General features: G+C 32.6%; 1 protein-coding gene across 2 annotated transcripts in view; it reads right to left on the reverse strand.

The window, feature by feature from the left end:
- LOC148604318 (eukaryotic translation initiation factor 5B-like) overlaps nt 1–16,717 on the reverse strand; it is a 64,020-nt gene extending 47,303 nt beyond the window's left edge. Inside the window, exons 1-17 of one of the 2 annotated variants that reach the window (XM_088550695.1) lie at nt 16,546–16,717; nt 14,376–14,486; nt 12,223–12,325; nt 11,375–11,536; nt 10,830–11,013; nt 10,038–10,342; nt 9,651–9,729; nt 8,995–9,122; nt 8,563–8,679; nt 8,021–8,171; nt 7,118–7,207; nt 6,486–6,674; nt 5,044–5,237; nt 4,180–4,287; nt 3,667–3,777; nt 1,214–1,281; nt 219–360 (exon numbers count right to left, since the gene is read on the reverse strand). In XM_088550695.1, coding sequence (XP_088406821.1) covers nt 219–360; nt 1,214–1,281; nt 3,667–3,777; nt 4,180–4,287; nt 5,044–5,237; nt 6,486–6,674; nt 7,118–7,207; nt 8,021–8,171; nt 8,563–8,679; nt 8,995–9,122; nt 9,651–9,729; nt 10,038–10,342; nt 10,830–11,013; nt 11,375–11,536; nt 12,223–12,325; nt 14,376–14,486; nt 16,546–16,592 — 2,289 coding nt within the window. In that variant the 5' untranslated portion in view covers nt 16,593–16,717. Of the gene's footprint in view, nt 1–218; nt 361–1,213; nt 1,282–3,666; nt 3,778–4,179; nt 4,288–5,043; nt 5,241–6,485; nt 6,675–7,117; nt 7,208–8,020; nt 8,172–8,562; nt 8,680–8,994; nt 9,123–9,650; nt 9,730–10,037; nt 10,343–10,829; nt 11,014–11,374; nt 11,537–12,222; nt 12,326–14,375; nt 14,487–16,545 lie in introns of both variants that reach the window. The other variant, XM_088550694.1, reaches the window with a different exon arrangement.
- Nucleotides 16,718–21,231: the final 4,514 nt, after the last annotated feature.

Below are 21,231 nucleotides of genomic sequence, written 5' to 3' on the forward strand. Positions count from 1 at the left end.
TCTCGATCTGTGTTTCCTACCTTTTTTGGATTTTTTTATTTTAACATTGGTACTTTGAAGAAATTGACAATCCATAGAGAATAATTTAAAAAAAAAAAAAAAAACTGTAGAAACTATCAAAAATCTGCAAAGGTTAAAACCTCATTGTATCTAATAAATGCAAATATTTAACAGTATTTTTTTTTGGCATGTAAATTTTACACAGTTCTTGTTATTACCTTGTTAAGAGCTATAACAAAAGGTGTTTTTCTTTGTTTAAGTAGATTGATAGACTCGATTGTCTGAGGTTCCAATCCGTGCATTATATCTACAACCAAGATAGCCATGTCACATAATGATGATCCTCGAGATCGTAAATTACTGAAATACAGAAATGAATACCAGTTAGAGCTTACAAAATTATGTCAAAGCTAATATCTCACTACAAATTAGGTAAATTAGTCTTAAATACACAAAATTGCATATATATGAATAATTTCATATATGATTTAAAACGTGTAAGAGATAGTGCAAATCTTTCTGACTAGGCATAACAAAAAAATCCTATACTTCCAAATCTGTCATCTAACCCATAAAAATCATATCTTTCTAATTGTACAACAAAAAAATACTAGGGATTTTGTACAAATACAAGCAAAATCTTGAAATGCAATGTAAAAATATGCAGGGGCGTAGTTAGTCCTGTTTTAGTTGTACGTAAAATTACGAGTTCGTGCAAAACAAACTTTCAGAGAGTAAAACGTAGACGTATGTATACGGAAAAGTACAAAATTTCCGGAATTGATGGTTTTAATATCGCGAATTACTTTATGGTGTATATTGGAGTATCATTATGTATTAAAAAGGATTTGTCATTGCGTAAAACCTTTATTTCATCTTTAAAATGTGTGTTTTTATTTTTGTTACTTTTTCCGAAAGTACGCAACTGTGTATTTGCGTATAGGCAGCTACGCCCCTGGTATGCAAGACTTTAAACTTCAAATAAAATGTCTCTAGCTGGTTATTTTGAGCAATAAATCCCACAAATGGAAAACAATACAGAATTTTCAATTACAAATTTATTTGAAAGTTGGAAATTTCATCATACAACCCAGTACACAATGCCATGGCTTCGTTCTTACCTCAAGGACTCATGACAAGATGTGTCTATAAATTTACCTGAAGAACTCATGACCAGGTGTGTCTACAATCAACATTCTCAGTAATTTCTTACCTAAAGGACTCGTGACCAGGTGTGTCTATAATCAACATTCCAGGTAGTTTTAAATCCACCTTCTGAAACTGAAATACAAACAAAATGCCAAGAAAAGTTGATGGTCAAAAACACTTGATCTACAATGAGTGCCCCATGTGGGTCTGGGTGTCAAAAGAATGGACTGGCAGCAGCGCTAAGCTTATCATAAAAAGGCAACTAAATAGTGCTTTGAACCCTGGCCAGGTAAAACAAATAAAATTTATCAGTATTTTTTTTAAATCATCAAAATATCCAATATCACTATTGATGTGAATTTCTACGAAAAAAAAAGAAAATTCATTCCTTTAACTACACAAGCTATTTGGTTTTTACACACAATTAAAGTCATAAAAGTGTCAACGTATGATTTCATAAGCCACGCTAAATGTTGTAAAAACAAATGTTGGTCATGGTTTGCAATAAAGCAATCAGTTTTATCACTAATTAGTTGACTTCGAGACATCAGAGTCAATTAACCTTGTAGACCTATCAAGGGGACTGACTGAAAACATGGAGTTATCCAAGGTTTCGATTCATCCAAGTTCCGAGTCATCAGAGGTAAAATTGTATTGGAGTAAGGAGAATTTTGACTGGACTGTCAAATTAGTTTGAGTTAACTGAGATTTCAACTCTTTCAAGTTTGACACATCGAGGTTTAACTGTAATTTATTTCAAGAAGGAAGAATAGTAACCACCCATTTGTCTGTATAAAAGCTTTCTGTAACTACAAAGGTAGAATTTATCTTAAAAATATATGTTAAAGAAATACATGAAGGATTAGTTCATTCCATCTTTAAAGTATCATTTCACTTTAATACACATCAAGCTAATCCATGGGCAGATCCAGACACTTTGAGGGGTGCCAGCTGGGGTTCCTGAGAGAAAGACGGGTGCCCGCTGGGGTTCCTCAGAAAAAGAGGGGTGCCCGCTGGGGTTCCTCAGAGAAAGAGGGGTGCCTGCTGGGGTTCCTCAGAAAAAGCGGGGTGCCTGCTGGGGTTCCTCAGAAAGAGGGGTGCCCGCTGGGGTTCCTCAGAAAAAGAGGGGTGTATTAGGACATTGTTTGCCATTTTTTTGTCAATTTCACAAATGAAAATGACAAATGTTCCAATAAAAAAAAAGCGTGCAAACCCCTGGCACCCTCTCCCTTGATCTGCCACTGGCTAATGGCAAAGACGAGAAAAGATAGGAATGCTAGTAATATCAGTTTTTGTGTCAACTTATGGATGGAGGTGCATTAGTCAGTTTATGCCAACATATCCTACCTTCTCCCTATCCTATATATTGTACCATCTCCCTATGATTTATATCATAACATCTCCCTATCTTATTTATTTACCATCTCCCTATGTTATATATATATATATATATATATATATATATATATATATATATCATAACATTTCCCTATGCCTTTTTATCATACCACCTCCCTATCTTATCACTGTGTGACACCACCACCCGCCAGCTCGCCAAATACGAGTAGATGTGTATTTCGGTGAGTTCTCATTAGCTAACACTCATCAATTTGGCGACCGTCATTTGAATGGCAAGTTCCAAAGAAAGTTAACCAGCCAACAGGTTATTTAATAAAACATCCCTTAATATCATACATTAAAAATATGTTCCTACATTTTAAGAAGTTTAGCTTGAAAATGTCAAGTAAATTTTGGCATGATATGCATAATTTTATTGACTTGTAAAGCATTGTTTACGTTCTGCCATTTTAATTTCCGGTAAATGGGATGAGCCAAAACCTATGCGACGGTCCCGATCTCATATTAGTATTCAAATGAGATTATCTTGGTAATTTAAGATTTGTTACCTTGCAAATTGTTTGTTTATTGTAAAAATAAAAATGAACAAGAAGCAAATGATAAACATTTTCTTGTTTCATGATGATGAATCTGTTGAAATATAATTTTAGTTTTAAATTATGAGTTCTGAAATGGAGTACTTATTTTGTTACTGTAAAGTACATGAAAAATTTCAATGGGAGGGAATATTTGAAAATGGAAAAGTTTTTGATAAATTTAAAAACAAATGAAAAGATAGTTGAAGAAGGACAAAGAAAGGCAGAAGATAGTCAATCCTAGAGAAAACAGATGATAGTAAAGCAAACCAAAAAAATGTGGCTAGTTGAATTTCTATTTGGCTAGCAAGATCAATATTCCACTAGCCAGAATGGCAAGTTGGGGAAAAAAATGGTTTCCAACACTGCTTAAATATTATACCATCTCAGTATGTTATATATTGTACCATCTCCCTATCTTAAATATTGAACCATCTCCCTATGTTTTATATCATACCATCTCCCTATGTTTTATATTGTACCATCTCCATATCTTATAAATCATGCCATCACCCTATCTTAAAATATTGTACTATCACACAATCTTAAAATATTGTACCACCTCCTTCTATTTTATACTTACATCTTTACACATCTTTGTAGAATCTTTTATGGCAGAATGTGGTACATTAGTAGCACCAATTTGTTGAGTTATTCCACCTGCTTCTCCATCTTGTACATGGGTTCTTCTCAACTACAAATATATTAAAAATCCATGTGTTGACATACAATCAATAGGAAAAGAGAGAAATGAGAAAAAGTTGTGACCTTAGATTTGCCTTATATTTTACATTTTTGAAATGAACAAGTGTCATAACTTCAGAAACATAAATGTTTTATTAATTTAACTCCATCTAGACCTATGCTTTATGATAAAAATACACATTGTTTTGAAAATTTGAAAAGACTTGATTGAACTGTTTTATAGATTTTATCAGAAAACCAAACAAAGCATTTAATGAACAGACAGATGGAAAATCCAACCTGGAATCCCATACACACTGTGACTCCCTAGGTATTCTTTCATATCCAATTCAAAATTTAAGTACCCATGTATTTATATTTCTGAAAATATGCCAGTATTCTATAATTTTACCTTATCTAGAATTTTTGTTTTGCCTGTATCTACATGACCCAATACACATATGACAGGTGCTCTGAGAACATCTGTTGATTTCTTTTTCTCTGCTTCTTCTTTCCTTTTCTTTTAATGGAAAAGACAAGAAAACAAAAAATCACAAATTCATAAATAGAAACAAATACAAATCGAAGATATGAAATAAATATTGTATATTTACTTTCAATCCCTTCTTTCAATCTTTTAACTTCAGTATCAGTCTTTGTAAGAATCATGCAAATTATGTAATATGTGATACAACCCAAAAAAGGCTACACATTTTTATTTTTGCTATTAAGTTGCTTTATAGGTCTATATGATGAAATGTCTAATCATTCATTCCAATATGACTGCTCTTAAGAGATTATTCACATTGAAAATCGAATGGTTTTTACAGTATTTTAGTTTCATTTACCGTGTGATCTCCCTTAATTTTGAATTCTTCAGTACATTCTACACAATTTATCTTCCTTATGAACACAGGTTCCATGAAAATCCACAAGTTTTTTTCTGTTAACTAGAAGCATTTCATACAGAATATAAAAAAAAAATGTATCCAACCATGCTTTGCATGTTTCTTAACTGGAGTGCTACTCAAGTATAAATATAGAGATTACATACATGTGTCCGGTTCAATCATTTATTCTAAAATTGTCAAAATACTGCAAATATTTCATTAATGTCAACAAAAGGTCACTTACTTACCTATTCAAACATTTGGACTTATCTAAAAACACAAACCAAATATTTTTTTTCTTATTCCTATTCACCATCACATTAAACAGTTAACTTCTACTTCAAATTTGATTATTATCTCACCATCCAGCTACTTCAAATACTAACCATAATTCTATCTCTGGCTCTCTCAATCGGTGTCCTGTCATCTTCCTCTTCAGATTCTGACTCACTCTCTGTCTCACTTTCATCTAATTCAGATTCATCTTCCTCTTCACTTTCCTCCTCAGATTCTTCTTCCTCAGACTCCTCCTCTTCTGCAGCCTTGACAGATACTGTGACAGCCTCTGGCTTGTCTATCTCTACTAATACCACAAAATCAATTTAAAACAGTTGTTAAGTGAAGGCCTCAGACGATCTGTTTGATTCAGCACTGGCCATGTTTTGCTACAAACTTAAAGAAAAGTTTACTCAAATTTCCTACAGTGTATACTCGAGTATAAGTCGATCAGCCTATAAGTCGGACCCCCTTTCCAGTCCAAAATTCCTGGATCCTAGCCTTGACCTGCTTATAAGTCGGACTGATTTCTGACAGATGCATCGCTAACATTCCTTATTTACAATGAGTATACCTGTTTGTTTTGATTACTTCCATAAATGTCGAACTAAATAATTACAAGCCAGAGTTGTTTTTATAGTAGTAAGTAATTAAATTCTTGACAATCCATGTGAATTGTTTTAATATGGCCATTTTTCATTCTTTCTAATTTTGGTACAAACAATAACCTAAATTAAAATCATAAATATAAGGAACAACAAAGAACAAAACTGAAAGCTTATGATATTCTTACAACTCATTTTAAAAGATATTTCATTAAGCTAAGAGGTTTTATCTTAAGGGAGAAACAAAATTCATAAAAAGAATTGGCATAACCGCTAAAATATTGAATACTTTTGTCACAGATTATGTATGTTATTGGGTCATATTTCTATTATGCATTTGGGTTTTTGGCTATATGAGTGTTCATGAGTAAAAATCAGTACACAAAATGGATGAGTGGGAAATACAAATAAAATCATAAAAGGCCAGAATTATGGCAGAATAAAGAGTAAACAGTAAATTTTTACTGCATCATATTTTAGTTGTAAAAGGTATAAGATGAAGACAGTCTTCCTAAAATTAATGTTTACAATTAAACATAGGGGTAAATGGTGCCAGTCTTGCTGTTCAATGTTGGTGTCACACTCATGTCAATTATCAAACTTTTGATATTTCCAAGCTGAAAATTTTATTTCACAAACTATATCTTGTCTGTAAGTCAGAGCCCTTCCCAGCAGGTAAAAATTTAGTCCCAAAAATCTGACTTATAGGGAAGTATAAAGGGCAAATTAATTATATAAGAGCAATTTATAAGGGTTTATTTGAAAAAAACTTCGAATTTAATTCTTAAGTAATGCTTCAAATCAAATAACAATAGTAATATAAACTACATTATTCATGGGCTATTCTGATTTGGTTTTATTTAAAATTTGGCAACAAGATAATTATGATAAACTTAAACAGAGAGTGAATTAATAAAAAAAAAAAATTCTTATAAATGACACGTAACCTTCATCTGTTTCTCTAGACTCTTCTTCATCACTACTGAGATCCCATTCATCTTTAATGTCACCAACCTCTTCCTTCTTGTCAGTCTTTGATGTTTCAGCTACTGGTTGTTCCACAACTGGTGCCTGGTCTACTTCTGGGGTTGTTACCTCATCAGGTGATGGGGTTCTCTCTTCCTGATTGGTTGATTCTGTAAAAATTTCAAATGTTGGTTTAACTGTACATTTCATACTTGAATTAAAAGACCAGCTCTCTAATATTGTTCATAACAATCAGTTAAAACCAAGCTTGGATATTTGTGTTTTTATAGGGAAATCATTTAGTAATATTTAAATCATACTAGTATTTGATGTGAAAAAACAAGCCTTTCAAATATATGACTATATGAAATCCTTCAGGTATTTTTGTATTAAGGGAACCGCCATTTGAGTTTGAGGGGTGGGGGGGAGGGAGCATGGAAGATTTTTAAATAATATCTTGTCTTTGAACCTTTTGGGAAAAAATATTTTGATCTTGAAGATGAGGGGGAAAATATTTTGATTTGTTGTATGTGAAAAATAAATATTTTAACCTTTTGGGAATAAATATCCATCCCTCAATATGAAAGTCCCCTAAGTTAATACCTCCATTTACCTGAAACATTTTGCTGTTGTTTCTTTTTCTTTTTGTTGTCATATACTGGTCTTTTCCTTGGAGCGGCATCTTTCGATGGTATCTCAAAGCCTATAATTATAACATAGATAATCTTTGAACAAAACTGCTGCCTATTTACATATGTATAAAATAAAGAAGGTTTATTGTTGTAAAATTCAATAGAGTACTACATATAATTAAGGTAAGGGTTAATGATGTTGAAGTTACAAGTATTTAGATTAAGAAATTATTCAGATTTTCACAATATGAAAAGCCGAACAGTACTAGAGCAGGACTTTTCCTTACATGGCAAGTGTGAAAATGCAAACAATAAACAGATATTATAAGGCATTGCCCAATAATGATGTCCCCAATCCCAATTTTACCGTATAGTCAAAATGTAAACAATTTCTTCTTAAAAAAAAAAATGTTATCAAAGCCTGAAAACAAATCCTACAATATGGCACACCTATTAAAAACTTTTTAATAAAAAGAGTAAAATGCTATGACAAGTTTGCTACCCATAACCATACATCCCTGGTCATCCAAAAGAAAGTTGAAAGCAAAAGTCCTGAAACTCATGTAAAATTTGTCAAATCAAAATGGCGGCACAAATAATCAACTGCATATAGAAGGTAATAATCTACAAAATTTGAACAAAATATATTGGTTTCCAAAAAGCTGTGTCCACAAAGTGTGACGGACAGACACGCGGACACCCATATTTCTATGTCTCTTTTCATTGTGGCGGGGGAAAAAAAGGTGTAACAAACTGAAGAACAAGAGTAAAATTGTCCTATCGATTGGGGGTATAATGAACACAATAAATTTTCACAATATTAAAGCTCATTTTTTCACTATCAATGCGGCTTTGAGTAGTTCAAAATGAAGAATGGAACATACCCTGTGCTTTCATTGCCTCTAACATTTCCTGGGCTCTTCTTTTGTCTTGTTTCTGTTTATCTGTCAATAGTTTTCCTTCCTGTCGAAGTCTTTCCTTTCTTTCTTTTTCTTTCAATTTCTTTTTCTCTTTTCTCTCCTGTTCTTTTCTTTTCTGCAAAAAAAAGAAGAGAATTGGGATATAATTCACTTTTAATAATATATTATACCTTTAATACATGCATTTCTCTTAAGCATCATACATGTATAAGCTTTGTCAAGAATACAACAACAAAGCATTATCATTACTGATGCCAATGTCAGCATTATCAGGTAAAAATCAAATTATGGTATGCAATTTTAAAAGTTCATTTTTTGTAGAACTGTGCCTGTGCAGAATCAACAAAATATCAATTACCTGAAAGCAAATCTATGGTGTAACAGTAGAATTAAGAGACAGGCCTTGGTTTCATTTTAAAAATCTCAAATTGAGGATTTCCAATAATCCAAGGAAAATATCTAGATACAAGTAATCCAGGATCAATTTATAATTAACAAAACTTTACCTCTTCTTCAATCTGTTTAATTCTTTCTTCTTCTTTTCGAATCCTCTCTTCCTCCTCCTTCTGGAGTCGTTCTTCTTCTTCCTTCAAAGCCTGAAGCTGGGCTTTTATAGCAGCTACCTGTAACAACATTAGAAAGTATAGACTCTTAATGTTTTGGTCAAAATTTACAATGATTATCTTCAAAATATCAAAAAATTCTGAAACAAAATTGATGACCTTGTGTATAGAAACAATAAAATTATATCCTTTGTAAAAACATGAAACTTAAAACAAAATGTATTATGTATCAACAGAAACTCTCATAGAGTGAAGTATTATCTTTTTCTGCATGCTCCAAAATATCTAGCAAGAGATTGTTTTAACAATAGAAATGCAAATGTTTGTAAAGAGAGATTTGATATTTAATATTCTGAATATTAAGGACTTTCATACAGCTGCTTTTGGTTTTTTCTTCTTCTCCTTTTCCTCCTCTCCTTTCTTTTTCTTTTTTTTCTTTTTACTCTCTCCTTCCTCTCCTTCAGGAACCTCTTCTCCCTCCTTTTGGTCTTTCTCAGTTTCATCTATCACATATTATTAAAGAAGATAATGATGATTTTAGAAATTTTCCTAGTGTAATGAATATCAGGTGAGAAATAGCACACTTGGTCTTCAAACTTAAACTCTGAAGCTTCAAAATGTCTTAAAATATGGCTCCTGTTGTGAAGACATTTTTGACATGACAATTGGATGGGGATATCAAATTAAATTGTACCCAACTCTGATCTTTAAATGAAATTTCCCTAACTTATCTTACTGTGAAAGTACTTTAATTTGTGGTTTGAATGTTTTCAGTGAACACATATTGGGAATCTCTTATTCGTTGGGAACCAAATTTCATGGTTTGGTCTACCCACGAAAACCATGAAAATTGGTACCCCACGAAGAGTAGTACTTTCATAGTAACTATGAAAACACCAAATTCATGGTACTAAAAAATGATATTGTTGAAGTATTCTAGAGTCTCCTTAACGGTTGGAATTCAACAGTGATTTTTTTCATGTATAAAAAAAATAAACTTTACAGTAATTATTGAACTATTTAACACATACCCTCAGCTTTAGCCTCCTCTGTACCTGCTTCAGAAGTTGATGGTTGATCTTTGTCCTTAGATTTAGACTTTTTCTTTTCCTGATTATAAAGATTCAATAAAGTGTTTTTGAGAAAAATTTTATAATAATCTTACAGGTAACTTTGTATATGTTTATTCACAAAAGGTTATCAACAAAATTAGGCAAAAAAGCTGACAATAAAGGCATTTTCAATCATGATACTTACCCAAAGTAGTTTATTAAACAAGGTATTCTGAATAAAAAATCATACAGTCTTGTATGTCTTTTCACCATATCTTTAAGAAGATATTTTACTTTAGTTTTTTAAAAGGAATATTTTGTTAATACATTGGGAACTGCTAATGAGTTATTAACTTAATAAAATACCATCGCTTTCTTTTGTTTTTCTCTCTCCCTTTTCTCCTTTCGTTTCTGAGCAGCTGTCTTTACTGTGGACCCTTCTTCTTCACCCTCTCTCTCTTTCTCCTCTCCATCTTGTTCTTCTTCTTTCTCTCCTCCTTTTTCCTCAGCTGCTTTTGCTTTCTTCTTTTTCTTTTTCTTTTTTCTGTCATCTTCATCATCATCATCTAAGTCATCAATAGTAACGACCTTGACAGCAGCCATCTTGGCTTCGATGTCAACCTCCGTTTGGTTCTCAGTTCCTGGTTCATTATCTTCATCCTGGTCATTACCTGTAAGTATGAACAAATTCAAGGACATTTATTATCATGGTTTAGGTTGAATTTTTATGATTCTTGATAGGCCTTTTTTAGACTTTTCTCTGTCATAGCTATAAGACAATTGAAGTTGTATCAATCAAAACAATAGACTAATTCCTGTTTTATCCTTTCCACTTTCAATTAAGGAAAAATATAAGTCAGTACTATTGAGGTCTCCACATTCCAACAAAACTTCAGCATTACCAAGGTCAACAACTTTCCTCTTATGAAGATCTCATTTTAAGAAAATCCATCCACATTTGATTACAACATTGTGCATAAAAAGCTGGCTAAAGCAGAATAAAATACTGATACTTTTTCAAAGTATACTCTTTAAAACTTGTTTCATATTTCTTCAATTCATGAGAATCTTCATTACTCCTGTTAAAATGGCTGCCGTCAAGGTCAACACTACATCTACTTTCCCACCCAGTTATATCTTTTTTGAAATATTCTTTACCTCCTTTGTTTTTCTTTTTCTTTTTCTTTGATTCCTTAGGTTTATCCAGATCTGCTAGCAGGGCTTCTATGTCTTCCTCATCTTTCTTTGATTTCTTCTTGTCTTTCTTCTTTTTAGCAGGTTCTTTAACTGCTTCTTCTTTCTTTGTTTCAATTACAGGTGTGTTTTCTTCTTCCTCTTCCTTCTGTAAAACAAATTTACATCAGTATCTCTTTCGGATAGATTCAATCAGAATTTCCTTATTTCCCATAATTTTACCAAGAATCATTCTCCAAATAACATGATTGTATTGTATATCATGGTCGGTTAAAGAATATCATTTTTTTTTTCACAGGTCCCAGGTTTCATATAAATCTAGAATTTTATAGAAAAGAAATTAAGCTGCAAATATCCAGAGTATGTATGGGAAGTCTTTCCTGAACCCATCTTTTCCTACCCCTTCATTTTTTTCTTTGAAATGTTGGAAGGTAATTCTTCCTTATCAACAGCAAATTTATTGACAATATCAATTATCTATTTAATAATTCTAGTTATTGACCCCTTACATCTGATGGCACTTCATTCTCACTATCATCATCCATCATCAACATATCAAACATAGCCGCTGGTTTAGATTTCTTTTTTCCTTTCTTGGTCTGGACCATTCCCTCTTCCTCCTCAGGTTCTTCCTCTGAATCACTCTTCTGCTTATGTTTCTTCTTTTTAGACTGAAATTTCACAAGTTTGATTAAAAAATGAATTAACTAGATGCTACCCCTTATGGTACTAATACCCTATAACAGGCTCACTTGACATGAACTGTCACTATCAAAAACAAAATACACTTACCCTACCGGTGCACCTCGTCCATGCTCCCAGTTTTTAGTGGAGTCCGAGTTGCTCATTTACTTTTGTTTTTTTGTATGTATGATTTTAGTTACTTTATGTTCTTTGTTGTGTATGTCTGTTTTCAATGTCTGGTCTTTGTCACTAGATTACATTCTTTTGATTACCGCTACAACCTTGGTTCCCTTGATTACTCCTTCCTGTAGTATCTTCCAAAGGGTTTTAGAGTCTCTAATCTTTCTTCATTTGCTAATATTTTTTTTTTCATATGAATTATACACAGAATATAAGATACAGGCTATTACACATACATGTGAGTGTGCAAGACATTAATCAGGCACAGACACATAGGGGACAGACCTGGCATACACCCCTCTAAAATTGGGAATAAATTTTTTTAGCATGAAATTGATATTTTTTGCCTAACATATACCCAATCTTTTTCACACCTCACTCCCCCAGGCAACTTTTTCTTCCACACACCAAAAATCCTGGATCTGCCCCTGTAAATACCTCTGACCCTAAAAGTTGTGAGAAACTTCTATACTTCAAGTGAGAAATATCTTACTTTTATCTTTTGTTGAGGTTGAATTTCCTCACTGAGTGTATCACCATTGACCTCCTTTGTTTCAAGTGATAAAGCTTCAATTTCTGCTGCAACATCGTCTTCCCTGAAATTCATGATATATTATTTCAGGAACATTTTATGTGTTTCAAATAAATAAATATACCCATAATATAAATATTGATAATTCAATAGTGCAGTGTATAGGGATGTGTATGTATTATAGTACAGTGTATAGGGATGTGTATGTATTATAGTACAGTGTATAGGGATGTGTATGTATTATCGTACAGTGTATAGGGATGTGTATGTATTTGCACATTATTTTTGAAGTTTGAACTAAATATTTCTGTGGCTTTTATTGTCATTTTTCCAATCAAATAAAATAAAAAAAGTGTAAAGTAAAATTTAAGCAACAATAAAGAAAAGGTAAACTATAAATTTCCTGTTTGCTACATGCATCATACACTACACTAAGCAACATTTGTGTCTCTAACACTCAAGTCCAACCCGAGTGAAACTCAGAGTTACACCAACATCTTGAGTGTTTACCACCCAGATTCCACCTAGCCAACACCAACTGTTTGTATATTGCAATAGTCGTAAAATTCAATGATGCATAACAGGAAATTCATTGAACGATATGATGTATGTTGTGTTTGTTTCTCAGGTAATTCGGAGCACTCCAGTGAAGGTAAAAAAAAAAATTAAGTCATGTCATTGAAAATTCTGCATTATCTTTTTTTTTTATATTTTGTACATGTGTATCATTTGTTGGTGTTTTGTTTATTTACAGCTTCGTCCAATGAGTGGGAGATATCATGTAGAAATAATACTTTGTCTTTTCATCCAGTAATAATGCAATCTTTTGATATTTTAATTTTACATTTGTAAATTGATAATTACTATTTATAAATATAAATAAAACATTTTGAAAGTATTGATTTTTGTAATTTGATTCAAGTGATGGACTTGTAAAAACAGTCTGGTGACGCTTTTAGTTTCTGATAGTTTTAATAATTGAACTACTTTTCTAGAAATAAAAGAAAATAATAACAGGTCCCAAGATAATGTGTACATGAGAATTGTAATGTAGAAGCCCTTAATCAGGACTGAGAACATTATTATGTAATAATTATATAAGTTACAAGACATTGAAACAAGGACGAGACAGCGTCCTCAGCTGGTCGTTTTCAACCGCTAAAATGCTTCAAGTTAACTCTGAGAAATTTCTTATTTAAAGTACATTTCAAATACAACCTACATATATCTCTATTTAATTATAAGTTTTGTTACACAGTTTCCAACTTTCATTGATGCCGACCAATTCTTACTCCTGTATAAAAAAATCCCTCGACAAACCTCACACATATATAGTTGTCTGTTTTTATAAATTTAAATGAACACATTGTTTACAATGTCTCCTATGTGTGTCTAGTCATCACAAGGACTGCATTTACTTATAATTACTCAAAATACAGGACAGTCATGAAGTATATATCAACGATAAATGCCTTTTTTTTTACGATTTTCACTTTATATTTGTCAATCTTTTAATACATGCTAATTGTATCAACTGCTATTTTATAGTATTGATTTTTGGCAATTGGATTAAGAATTTTCACATGTCCTCCGGACTCCTTTATTGGGATTTTCTGGGGTCCAAAATGAATTTTGGAGGTCCGTGACCTGGGAGCTTGGGTACTAACATCCATATTGTCGGTGAAGACCAATGAGATAAACTTCTCTGTGTTGGGTGATTTTTCACCCAGGTCGGTGGTCCTCCGTACACAATTAACATCTGGAATATGTGATGTCCCAGCTGGGTGGGTGTAACACTCACATTTCATTGTGAAAAATCCGACTGGCACCGTGTTTCACCAACTAACACAGATTTAAAACTCCGACTTGAGTGTTAGAGAAACACAAGTCGTTGAGTGTAGTGTAGTACATGTAGTTCCACAATGTCAAGTAAAGTCTGAATGTCCTAATTTTGGTTTATCTGAAAATGTTCAGTTTGATCCAATATCTACTCAGTGAATCTTACCATATATACATGTAAGACATACAATGTATATTGATGTTCTTACATTCAAATAGTCTGTATTGAGTACATAAGTTAATACAGGACCTTGTGTATTATTTATAACATTTACCAGTCGTCCTTCTTTTTCTTCTTTTTCTGTTTTGTTGCTGGTCTATTTGATGTTTCTGGTTCATCTAAGTCTTGATTAGCTAAAGGGTCTAAATCTACTTCGTTATCATCACTGAAAAGGAGGAAAAATTGACTAATTTACAATGAACACAACCCGTGGGTGACCAGTGTTCAAATTTTATCTCTTTGCACCTATAACATGAACATATAAAGGGCTGGGCATCAACAAAGTCCTGAAAGGGAGTATACAGGGAGTCTGACATATGAATGTCTCAAAATCATTCTGTTGGAAATGACATACATAATTAAGAAGTGATGGTTTGAACTATCAATGCATACCTAATGGGGTTGTTCTAGAAATCTTGCATATTTCAGTTCATTCAGACATCACCCATACAATGATTGGATACCCTATTTTGGTGTGTATAATGCAAATATTTTTATATAGAAATAATTTCCAGAGCATGGGGGTGCGGATTATGCATCAATATACATGTTTAGAGATTAAAATGAAACCAGTAAAAACCAAAGAGTAACTAAGTCCTTTTTTGTCAAACCTTCCGAAATTTGAGTAACAACCAAAACCAGAAATGTCAGATTTTTTACTTTGATTTTGTTTTATAAGCTATTTCATACATCCTGTGTCAACTTTATCATGCTTCAAAATTAAAATTATCCAATTTATTTACATTATAGCTACCTATCTTAGAAGTTTTTTTTTCCCTCACATTTATGTAGGAAATACATGATCAAGATAAATAAATTGACCAATCAAGTGCAAAATATCAATATTTTGTCTTACAAAATTCTACTGCAATCTATATCTAAAAAAACTTTTTTTCTCATATTTTGAAATTCAAAATTACACTGCCCACAATACATAAATGGGCATTATACACACTAAACCATGGTAAGAATTTTAAGAATGAGCCATTTTTAATGATCTTCAGAACCAAGTTATTATTTAAGACCAGATAAATGTTTTGAAGTGAAGAAGATATCATTACATGTAGATGTGAAACTAGCTAAATACTCTGTATTCAGTTTGTTTTTCTCATTCAGAACTATTCAGTCATTTTAACTCGAAGAATTCTGTGGGATGTAAGTTCCTTGCAGACTGAAATCAGGCTCTCATTGCTTCTAATGTAACATGTATACCTAAAATTCAATTTTACAATTGTTATGAGAACTTTGTCCCCTAGTAAGTTTTGAAAATTGGAATATGATTCCTGTAGTTGGTCATTGTTGAATTTGTTGTTTCTTTGCCAACTTTGGACACTGAATGAGATGCAAATTTGTGAATGTCATATCAAACATAAGTTTGGTGAACTCTCCTACATTGTACATTGTATATTAAAACCTTAAGTATATTGTTCTTATCCTTAAATGTTATAAGTAATCAAAGACCAAGATTCTAGCAAAAATTAAAAGAATGTAATCCAGGGACAAAGACCATAGATGGAAAAAAGACAAACACAACAAAGAACATAAAGTAACTAATATAATACATACAAAGTAACAAAAGAAAATGGTCAACTTGGACTCCACTAAAAAACTAGGAGCATGGACCAGGTACACCTGTGGGGTAAGTGTCCTAAAGAATACCTTTGTGTATGGAGAAATTAGTCGCTATATATGTAGTTATGTAATTCTGATTCATCAAAAAAGAAATACATCACTTAACAAAAAATCATTTCTTTGTATTATAGTATAAAGTATTAAATAAAAACTTACAGTGGATTTGAATTGTATTGCTCTGGATACAATGATGAAATAATTGAGCAATACCCTTTTCATAAATTAATTTCATATCCTATATTTAGTCCTGGTCTAATAGTTGACCAATGAAAATTCAAACAAATTAGTTGGAAGATCAGTATATAGACAGGAATGTTCTAGAGTACATGTTCACAAATGAGACAAAAGACTTGAAAACATTGTACATACAGTACATGTAATTTTTTTTGTGCGTGTGTAATGCCTAGTGACCTAATTTAGAATTCATCTTAACAGATAGGATTATCAGAATAATGAGTAAAGACATTTCAATCATCTTCGACAAGTTCATAATATTTTTATTCTGTTAATACTGAAAGTATGGTTTTACAAAGAACGTCATTTATATTAAACATCAGAAAAAATTGAGTAAACCTTCACAAAATTCCACTTACAAATCATCGTTCTGGTTTTTCCTACTTTTATTTTTAGGTTTGCCCATTTTCGTTCTGTACTTGTACTACAAATGTTGAAAAAACAGGCAATATTGTCAAACATGTGTCAAAAAATAGTTTTTTCTGCAATTTGTCGCATGTACAGCTGACTTCCGGTTCGGCGAAGGGAGCTAATGCCCGGAGTTCACGGAAAAGAATATTTCCATTTTAAATCAAAACAGATTCTTCAGTAACAAAATAGAAAGAAAACATGGTATCACATAATTACAATAAATGTATGTTTTAAGACAGGGAGTTTATATTAGATGCAACATAAAGTCCCTGGTTAAAACAAGGATTTTTGTTGTAGACAACCATGAAAAATCCTTGTTAAAACATGGACTATATAGACAATTTGACTATCTATAATTTTATTTGCACAAACACACATACAGTAAATGGACATGGCATGAACAAAAACAGAACAATGTAATATACATTACATATAAACGAAATGTATTGCCATGGTGCGACAGTGGTGTAAATCTGATCAAAACAGAAACGAAGTGTTTCTCACTCAAAACATCATGGACATTTTTTCATACATACATTTATTTATCAGGCTTGACCCTTAACGGACGACTGGCACTTATTTAGTTCTGAACCTACAGATTGATTGTCTTAGAATATATCGAATTAAAATGAGAGAGCATACCGTTAAATGTCAAAGATGTTGTGAATGAATTATATATTACAATCATCAATGCGTGCTTAATAAAGTCACTTTGGGGATGTCTGGTAATAAAATCAGTGCAAAAGTTCAAACAACTGAAAGGGGACCAGGCTCAGGTCAAAACAACATTTACGGAGGAAATCAAGGAAACCAGGATTCGAACGGTAATCAACAGAATATCACCCGAGGACATCGACTAGACAAGGATAACAAACAAACAGCAAAGAACACGAAACAATCAAAATAACACGTACAAAGAAACAAAAAGTAAATGTGCAACTAGGACTCCACTAAAAACTTGCAGCGTGGACAAGGTGCACCGTCAAGCTCCGAAACAGCGTCTGACGTTCGGAATTCTCTCTAGACTCTATAGCAAACACTCTCAGAAAATGCAAGAATCTTGCAAAGTCAGGAAAATGATTCCGATTGTCAAACGATGTATGATATGAATAATGTCAAAGGAAGACATGTCTGCAACTGTTAGTAATTAAGAGAGAAAATGAAGTGGAGCTTGTTGCACCGTTAGAGCACACGCACAAGTTTGCTTTTCGTGAAACCACCCGCCGAATTGCTAAAAGATGTCGCGTCCGGGATAACGAAAGAGAAAACGAAAAACAAATATATTCTCATGGTGCAGATGGATCACCATAACGATAACGAGTTCATAATGACGACCATAAAACTTTTGTATTTAATCTTGAAGCAACATAAGTCTGTTTCGTAGCCTAATTGTAAGATGTTTAACACAGTATACCAAAAGCCCGATTTGATGCTGAAATAATGGAGTCTGTAGTGTAAAACACGTCCACCACACTTGACAAATATGTTGCTGATAAAAATTTCCAGCTTCTTCGGTATATTCAAAACATGATTTGGAATCGTTTTTAAAAAGTATAGAGAACCTCTACCAAGTACTACGTATTTGTATCCATGCAGGCGTTCCATCTTTTTAGAGTAAGAGTAATCAAGGGAACCAAAATTTTAACGGAAATCAAAGGAATGTAATCCAGGGACAAAGACCAGACAGGGAAAACAGACGAACACAGCAAAGAAAATAAAATAACCAGAATAATACGTACAAAGCAACAACAAAAATATGAGCAAATCGGATTCCATTAAAAAGTGGGAGCATGGACCAGATGCACCGAAAGGGTAAGCGTCCTCTGTTTGAGAAAATTTGGCGCTTTTCATTTTGGTTGCCGCCCGCTTGATTTATTACTTGGTGAGAAAGAGTGAGTGTCTTTGTTTTCTATTTATTAATTAGTATTCACATTCATTGTATATAGCGCTTATAAGAAATTTATTTTTTTCCTGTGTTATGGGCAAAATGAATTATGTCATTTTCATTGGATTATTAGATACAAACTCAGATACCACTAACTTCAAAATAATACAACAATTCATGCTGCACTCAGGTCGTTTCAGTATAGAGTAATTTACTTACTCTGTTTTCTCTTATATGTTCTTTTCAATGTATATTAGTTAAATCATTATTATGTGCTTTTCACCTGTCGTTATTATTGCACCAGGTGTATTGTTTGTTATATACATGTATGTTGAAGACCTGAAGACGCTTGTGAGTTGGAATAACTCGTGTCTGATCCAAATTTGTTTATTTGCGAATGAAATATGCTTAAACTAAACTTCTATTATAGTATTTCAAATTTTTTTCTGCATTTAATGACCCAAGCTCAGAAACAGCGTCTGACGTTCGAAATTCACTCTACAGTAAAAGAGGAAACGAACGACTGTCGCTGTATGGGGCTTGTGTCTATCCATGCCAGGAGGAAAATTCTGTGATTAATACAGATTGCATTCCATATATAAAATAATATATCCATATTTGTAGCCAGGATTTACATCACCACCTGACTGTGGTGTACATGGAAAATTAAGATTATAATATATTTACATTATAACATGAAAAATTAAAAGAATGTATATATTCTTTTTTCATTCTCACGTCATTTACCTACCAGTCATTCATAATAATATTTAAGTTTGGACTGCAATATATATCCAAAGAAAAGAAATTACAAAAGAATTATTCTTCAATTTGAATAAAGTTCAAGAATGAAAAATGAAAATGATAAATGATTTTTTTTTCGATCTGTGTAGTCAAATTATTGCTCCTTCTACATACTTTCCTATAGATTAGCAGTATATTCAGGACTAATAACATTCTGCATCACCTTTTCTCTGCCATAGCGCTATAAACCAGAAATGTATATGCACATTGTCTATAAAGGATGAGTTGGGGAGCAACCATTTGATTTTTAGGGGGCAAGGGTCAAATTTTCCATCCTGCCATTTTATTTTGAGAAATGTCCTGCCTATTTTTTCTCCGGCGCTAAGAGCCGAAAATTCCTTTTTGAATATTAACAAAAATATTAGGACAATAATAGAACCTGCCTATTTATTTTTCTTATGGCCTGTCCTGGCATTTTATTTCTTTAAAATGACACTAGCCTCCCCATAAAAATCAAATGGTCATAACACTGGAATCTATTCCTAACATATATAATAACATTTATTTTCCATATAAATTTATGTAAAATGTCTGTTTGTATGTATTGGATTACGCAAATATTGTATTCTTTGTAAATTGTACTTGACTCTGCTTTATCCAATAAACAAATTTGAGTTTGAATTTGAATTTATATTAAAAAAAAACATGGTTAATTCTCAGTCTGTCACGCACAGATAGCATTTAGACACTGTCGAACTTATCACAATCAATTATTGTTCTTGGTCTCAAGTCGAGAATAAATCTCACAACTTCATTATGCAATACTTGTAACTTTTTAGTTAAACCCACCCAAGCCAGTGTACCGTGAGAAACAATAGCATTGAATTAGAGCTGTTGACTAGGGTTTTCTCGGCCGGGAATCCAGACATTTCGCATTCGTTTCCCATCTTTTTTTCAGACTAAGTTTTTTTTTTTTTTTCGCATTTCATTGTATTAAAAAATTGCACGATAAAGCAATTTGATATTACAATAGGACGACTTAGAGGAGGGACGAGATAACAATTAACGATCCTTATTTCAATCCTAATTCGCACATCGAAAACCCTACAACTTCCTTTCTTTTAACTTTTCTATCACACCATACACGTCTCTTTCCTTTCTCGTCTTTTCGCTCTGTGCTTTCGCATACACTGAATACACCAACATAAATTACACATTTCATTCTTTTTTTTAACGATACACTTTGTTCTTATTTGATCTGCGTGTTTGACCACGCCGAAATGATGAGAAATGCAGGCTAGCACAAGTTTGTTTGCTATGATGCCGAGCACCATTATTATGTTGGAAATGATGATTATATGAACGGATAGATGAAATGGGCCTGCATTGCGTGTGGCTAATTCTTGAATTTAGGAACTGTCTGATCCAACAAGATCGTTGTCTCGTCTTAGTGGTTCTTACTCTTAGGTCGTGGGAAAACTGAATGAAAAAGAAATCTCATTACCAGTATATGTCCCAGTTCGTTATTCACTTTGTCTGGGGCGGATCCAGACACTTTGAAACGGAAAGGTGCCAGCTGGGACTCTCAGAAAAAGGGGTGGGTGCTGGGGCATTGAATTAAATTTGAATACCATTTTTGACATTTAAACAAATTTTCCTTTGAAAAAGAGGGCTGCCATCCCCTCTTGGTCCACCACTGTTTATAACGTCTTTTGTTGATGATAGAGTAAAGAGTACACTCTTATTCAAATCACTGCATTGATTCACTTGAGGATTAAGAAGTCGGGCTTACTCAAATTGTTCGGGAATTTCAAATACTAACTTTGATTATTCCCCTTTGAATGTGATTCACACACATACAAAAAAGTAAGTACTATTATATTAAGTCTTATTTTGATGTAAACTTGAATAATGAATAAAACCTACCCAATTAATAATAATGGCTTCTTAAGTTAATACATGTGTTTCATTTGATCTAATCAGGCCTTCAACTGGCTCTATATTT

This window comes from Perna viridis, chromosome 10, assembly GCF_037379345.1.
Source record: "Perna viridis isolate PV_CMFRI_1.1 ecotype Kerala chromosome 10, ASM3737934v1, whole genome shotgun sequence".
In the NCBI taxonomy this organism is placed as follows: Eukaryota; Metazoa; Mollusca; class Bivalvia; order Mytilida; family Mytilidae; genus Perna; species Perna viridis.